Source organism: Tupaia chinensis, unplaced genomic scaffold (genome assembly GCF_000334495.1).
Source record: "Tupaia chinensis unplaced genomic scaffold, TupChi_1.0 Scaffold000290_1, whole genome shotgun sequence".
In the NCBI taxonomy this organism is placed as follows: Eukaryota; Metazoa; Chordata; class Mammalia; order Scandentia; family Tupaiidae; genus Tupaia; species Tupaia belangeri.
In genome coordinates this window covers 739211-746065 of record NW_006159775.1, presented here as the reverse complement: position 1 = coordinate 746065, position 6855 = coordinate 739211, and the positions used below count along the sequence as shown (strand labels likewise).

The 6855-nt window shown below is 40.3% G+C and overlaps 1 protein-coding gene across 1 annotated transcript in view; it reads left to right on the top strand.

Moving 5' to 3' along the window:
- Nucleotides 1-6855, top strand: part of ELP2 (elongator acetyltransferase complex subunit 2) — a 47027-nt gene that overhangs the window by 692 nt on the left and 39480 nt on the right. The window contains exon 2 of the mRNA XM_006150518.3: nucleotides 4863-4941. Within this exon, the coding sequence (XP_006150580.1) occupies nucleotides 4863-4941 (79 nt within the window). The remainder of the gene's footprint in view (nucleotides 1-4862; nucleotides 4942-6855) is intronic.

Below are 6855 nucleotides of genomic sequence, written 5' to 3'. Positions count from 1 at the left end.
GTCTCTCTCTGGTCAAATTATAAACTAAATGAGTGAATAAATAAAATTAAATACAATAATCCTCAAAAAAGAATCAGTTTGAGTTTAAAAGGAATGGAAATTAAAGAATGAATGAAAGACATCATCCCATAGGTGGTGTTTCATTTCTTTATTTCCCTCAATGTTGGTTAATGTGTTGAATTTCAATGAAATCTTATCTCTTGTAGCTACAGGGTTGATTTTTTTTTTTTAAGAGATTTTTGCTAGAGGGCAGGTGCACTGTCTGGAATGAGACAGCGAGAAATCACACCAGGGTGGGGTGGGGGCTGGTGGCTGCAATCCCTTCTCTTCCATTTCCTCTCTCAATGTTGGGAATGCACTGGCACTGGGTGTGAGTTTAAGCCACCAGGTCCAGGACTTGAACCAAAGTTAACTACATGGGAGGTCAGTGACCTAACTATTATGCCATCTGCTGGCCCCCGGGAGTGGGCTTTTTATTTTTTTAAAAATTTTTAATTTTTAATTTTTTTTTTTTGGAGAGGTTTTTGCTATAAGGCGCGTGCGCTCGCCAGACAGACAGAGAGACAGAAAGCGAGAAATCACCCCCCGGGGGGATGGCCACACCGCAATCCCTTCTCCTCCATTCTCCTCTCGGGATCTTGGGCACGCATGCACACACGCCCGGCGTGAGTTTAAGACACTGGGTCTGGGATGTGAACCGCGGTCGACTACGTAGGAGTCCAGCGACATAGCCATTACGCTAACTGCTGGTCCCAGGAGTGGGCTTTTTAAAGAAAATACTGTTTTGGAGAAGGAAAGGCAGTGCTTACACCCAGTCATTTGCTAATTTTCATGTCTCTTTCCTTAGCGGACTTCTCAAGTGAGTAGTTTTTGCATGCTCCGAGGTTCATTATGACCCTATTCCCAGTGTCTACTTTAGGACTGTTACAGTTAATGTTGCATCTCAAAAGGAGACTCAATATAAAAACTGAAGTACAGAACGTTGAAGTGCAGTACAGGAGATGGCTTTCTGTGTTTCTTACTTTATTGTTTTATTAAGTTGGTTCATATCCTCACACATTTTGCAGGTTTACATTTATGAAGTATTTTTATTCACTTTTCCTGCCTTGAGCTTGTTTATCTCTTTCCAGGTTTTGTTTCTTGCCATGCATTCTTTTTTATATATTTTTTAAGAAGAGTTTTTTGTTATAGGGTATGTGCGCTCCCAAGGGAAACAGAGACAAAAAGGGAGAAATCACACCCCCAGGGGAGATAGCCACGCCATAATCCCTTCTCCTGCATTCTGCTCTCGGGATCTTGGGCATGCCCGTAAATGTGCCCAGTGTGAGTTGTAGCCACTGGGTCTGGGACTCAAACTGCACTGACCATGTGGGAATCCAGTGACATAAACATTACACCACCTGCTGGCCCCTGCCATGCATTTTTTTTTAAAAAAAGACTTACACATTTTAAATTTTATTTATTATTAATTTGGATAGAGGGAGAGAAAGAAAGGGAAAATGAGAAAGCTAGCCGCCAGATCTGGGACTCAAACTGGTCAGCCATGTGGGAGTCCAGCACCTTAACCACTGCGCCACCTACCCACCTTAGCCATGCCATGCTTTCTTAAGTGGCAGGAGAAAGCACATAAAACCAAGGATAAACCTTATAGTGACCATCAACCAAGGACTGATTCAACTGCCCAACGCCATCTTTGAGTAGCAGTACAGTGGATTTATGCCTGTGCCATCACATATTTAATGAGAATCTGGTGAGCATGCATTTTAGGAGGTTTTTTTTTTTTTTTTTTTTTTTGAGAGAGATTTTTGCTATAGGGTTCATGTGCTCATCAGAGAGACAGAAAGTGAGAAATCATTCCTCAGGGAGGATGGCCATGCCACAATCCCTTCTCCATTCCCCCTTGGGATCTTGAGCACATAAGCACACACGCCCAGCATGATTTTTAAGCCACTGGGTCTGGGATTCAAACCATGGCTGACTACCTGGAATAGTAAAGCAATGCAACCTTTACTCCATCTGTTGGTCTCATGGGGATTCTTAACATATCAAAAAAAGCATATTGACTCTTTTTAAAAATTATTTAATTTTATTTAGTTTTTATTATTTTAATTCACCAGTGACAGAGAGAGAGGGAAAATGAGAAAGCAAGCTGCCAGGTCCAAGACTCGAACCACAGTTAACCATATGAGAGCATAGCACCTCAACCACTACACTAACTACTGGCCCCCAAAGGTATATTACAGCTACAAAGTGCTTTGTTTTGTTTAATATTTGCTGTTGAAACTTTGGTTAAATGTAGGAACAGAAGCATGTTAAATGCTAAAATAAAGATTTGGAAATGATGCTCATTAACCATTTTTTTGAGGTTCCTCTATGGGGTAGCCATGGGCTAGATAATGAAGACACTAAGAAAACTAGTAATAACGCCTGTCCATTTAGGAATTCTTATTTAGTCTAGTGGAGAGATGATGAAATACATTGATTTCCAACCTCGAATAACCTATGTGTGAAATAGTTTACACACGTTTGCCTCTGTGTCTCTTTTTCTTAGCCAAGAGAATTCTAGCTGGCATGTAAGATGAGAAGCCATTGTTGTTGGCAACCAACAAGGAAAGGGGCTGGAAAGGCAAAGGCAAGGTCGTCATAAGTTAAAACCTTCAGCAGTGGGAGAGTGAAGTGAGGCAGCTTCAGTGTAGGATGATGGTGAAAGAAACAGGCCGAGGCTCTGCTGGGAACCTGGTGTCAGACCTTGCAGGGATCTGATGTATGAGGACCTTAGTATTTTGGGCCCTGTGACTCTGTGTCACTAGGGCTAAAGGACACACTACGTGATGGGCTATAACATGCAAAGTGAGCCGGTAATTTGTATGCTTTGGGTGCAGAAGGAGGGGATCAAAGGGGGGGGAGGGAAGCAAAACTTTTTTAAAAAAAGATTTATATATTTATTTATTTATTATTTTTCACTTTGACCAGAGAGAGAGAGAGAGAAATAGAGAAAACAAGTCACCCATTCTAACTCAACCATCACTGGCCATGTGGGAGTCTAATGCCTTCAACCAGTATGCCACCTGCTGGCCCAAAAAAGCAAGAGATTTAATGGATACAAAAATGGAAAATAATCTGTTGATGATAATGTGTATGATAATGTCTTTGACTAGAATGATATGCAGTGTCTTCATGCTGAGAAGAATCATTTTGTATGCTGTGGAGCTATACAATGATTAAATGTAAAAAATAAAAAATACTAAAAATATTGATTGTAGCAATGATAATATAATGTTAATGTAGTAATAATTTTTTAAAGAATTATTTTATTTAACTTTATTTATTTTAATTTGACCAGAGAGGGACAGAGTAAGGGGGTGGGTAGTGAGAAAGCAAGCAAGCCACCAGGTCCAAGAATCAAACAAGATGGCCGTGTGGGAATCCAGCATCCTTAACCACCATGTCACCTGCCGGTGTAATACTTCTTTTTTTTTAAAGAGGTTTTTGCTATAGGGTGCTTGCACTCATCAGAAAGACAGAGACAGACAGAGACAGAAAGCAAGCAATCACCCCCTTGGGGGAAGACCACACCGAAATCCCTTCTCCATTCTCCTCTTGGGCATGCATGCACAAGTGCCACCGAATCTGGGATTGTAATAATATTTCTAAAAGAAAAGTTTTATTGAAAAATTTATTTGCTTTGATTACAAATTTCTCTTCAAAGGTTTTTTTTAAGAATTATTTTATTTAACTTTATTAATATATTTATTAATTTATTTGACCAGAGAGGGACAGAGCCAGAGAGAGAGAAAGAGAAAGTGAGAAGCAAGCTGCCAGATCCAGAACTCAAACCATGGTTGGCCATGTGGGAGTCCAGCACCCTCAACCACCATGCCATCTGCCGGCCCCCCAAAGGGTTTTTTTGTTTTTTTGAGAGAGATTTTTGCTTTAGGGTGCATGCGCTCACCAGAAAGACAGAGACAGACAGAAAGCAAGAAATCACACCTCCTCTCTTGGGGATGGCCATGCCGTAATCCCTTCTCCTCTTGGGATCGTGGGCACACATGCACACGTGCCCAGCATGAATTTAAGTCACCAGGTCCAGTCCTTGAACCGCAGTGGACTACATGGTAGTCCAGCAACATAGCCATTATGCCAACTGCTGGTCCCATCCCAAGGGTTTTTTAAATTTTTATTTTTAATGTTAAGGAAAACCCTCAGATTGGTGTAAGTAGGATAGAGGTAGATTTTGAAGCCTGTGGGAGCACAGAGAGGAGGTTGCTCTACTAGTCAGAGGTATCTAGAGAGGCTACCCAGGCAAAAAGGCTGTGGGCACTGTGGGAAGGTGAGCAGGACTGGGCCGATGAAGACCTGAGAGCTGAATGTGAGTGAGTGTTGTGGACCCTACGAATGAGAATGCTGACAAAGGCAGGTATAACTTAGACTGAAAGGACAACTTAAGCCAATTTAAAAGTTTATGAATTGTGGGACCAGCAGTTGGCGTAATGGCTGTGTCACTACATGAGTAGTCGACTGTGTTTCGAGTCCCAGACCCAGAGGCTTAAACTCACACCACGTGCATGTGCATGCGTGCCCAAGATCCCGAGAGGAGAGTGGAGGACAAGGGACTGTGGCATGGCCATCCCTCCTCGGGGGTGATTTCTTGCTTTCCGTCTCTCTTTCTCTCTCTGGCGAGCACACGTGCCCTATAGCAAAAACCTCCCCCCCAAAAAAGTTTATGAATTGAAGATAAATCTGTTTGATGTAAACTTGTTATTTTTATTAGCATTGAAAGTACTGAAATCTGATTTATAATAATTTCTTAATTCCCTAATAGGATAAATTCAACTTTACTAACTGACATTTTCTTTTCAAAGAAAAGGGTTGTTGTTACCAACCTGAATGGTCATGCTGGTCGAGTCAATTGTGTACAATGGATTCACAAACAGGATGGCTGTAAGTATTAACCTGATAAAGCTGATCTCAGTTGTTATCGTACTGATAAAGTGTTAGTTATTTTTCTTTCATTTTTTTCTCTTAGTGTTACCTGGTGTTATGCAATTGGAAATTGAAGAACATAGAACAAGTAGTGGTCAGGATGAGGTAGAGGCATGACATGACCTCTTGATATGGCAGGATGCCGCCCCCTCCAGTAACCCATAGCCTTTGATTGGAACCTGAATCAGGGCCCATGTTGAGACTGCAGTTCAGGTCTGGCTTCTAGGTCTGTTTCTGGCACAGGCAAGCTACTGGGCACATGTGCTCACTGGAGTGAGAGAGGAGAGAAAAAGTAATAAAGCATCTTCCTTGTGAATGGTCATGCCATAATCCCTTCTCCATTTCTCCTTTTGGGATTTTGGGCATACATGTACACACACTTAGTGTGTTTCTCCAGTTGCTGGGTCTTGGACTTAAACTGCATTATTGACCATGTGGAATCTAGCCGCCTTAGCCACCACAGCACAGGCTGGCCCACTGTTTTTTTGTTTTTTTTTTTTCTCCCCTAGGCAAGGCATTATCACTCTGTTGATTCTAGCTTGTACATTAGTAAACATCTGAAAAGTGAAGTGTTAGACTAGTTCCAGGGGACCCTTAGAGGTTTGTAAAATCTATAAGGCCAAAAATTATTATCAAACATATAATTATGTTAACATGTATTGAGGCTTTTTTTTTTTTTTTTTAAGAGGTTTTTGCTTTGGGGCACATGCTCTTGGTGGAGGAGAGACAGAGACAGTGAGAGGGGAAGTGAGAAATCACCGTTCTGGGAGGAATGACCACACTACAATAACTTCTCTTCCCAGGATTTTGGGTATGCACTCACACATGCCTGGCATGATTTTGAAGCCACTGAGTTTGGGACTTGAACTGTGGTTGGCCACATGGGAGTCCAGTGATATACCACTGTGCCATCTGCTGGTCCCAAGACTCACTTTTTAAAACTAATTATTTTAATTTCATTTTATTTATTATTTTTTTAATTCACTAGAAATAGAGAGGGTAAGAGAAGAATCAAGCCACCAGGTCTGGGACTCGAACCAGCCATGTGGGGAGTCCAGCACCCTAATCACCATGCCACCTGCTGACTTGTCTCATTGTTATTTTTCAGTAAACTATTAAACAAGCATTTTCCAAATTTTTGCTTTAATTTCTGAAATGGTATTTCTAACTTAATTTCCAATATTGGTACATATAGTTCATACAATCAGAAGCTCTTTGGAGTCCTCAGTTTTGAGAATCTAAAGGAGTCTTGAAACCAAAACTAAAAAGAATTGCTAGACTAGATTATCTGCTAGTCTTTTTCTGTCACAGGTACACAGTAGATTTCTAGTGGCCACGTGATGATATGTGATATCACAGTAGAGTAAATACAGAAGCAGATGTGAAATTCCACCTGTATTCTAATAAAGTCAGATCAAAAGGAATCACAAAAATGTAAAATAGTCCCTCTCATTAATAATATACTTCTGTCTCTTATGCTTTCATCTCTAAGATTCTCTGACACCATAATATTTAATTAACATATTAGTTGTTTTAGACGGTGTTCCCCAAATCCAATGATATTTCATTAAGTATCTTTTTTTTTTTAAATTTATATTATCATCATAATCTTCTTTATATTACATTGGATTACATATAACTTTACATTGACTTCCATTGTTTTTTCAAAAGGGAATGCCATGCATGTCGGTCAATGCAGAGACATCAATCTCCCCGCTTTATCATTCAATGTCTTTTCCATGAATTTCCCAATAATTATTATTATTATAATTTTTTTAAAAACAGTCAGTCACTATTTCTCATTTTTCTTGTTAAAAGACTTCACCCATCATGAAATACTTCCCAGACCAGTCCAGTTGAGAATACTATACA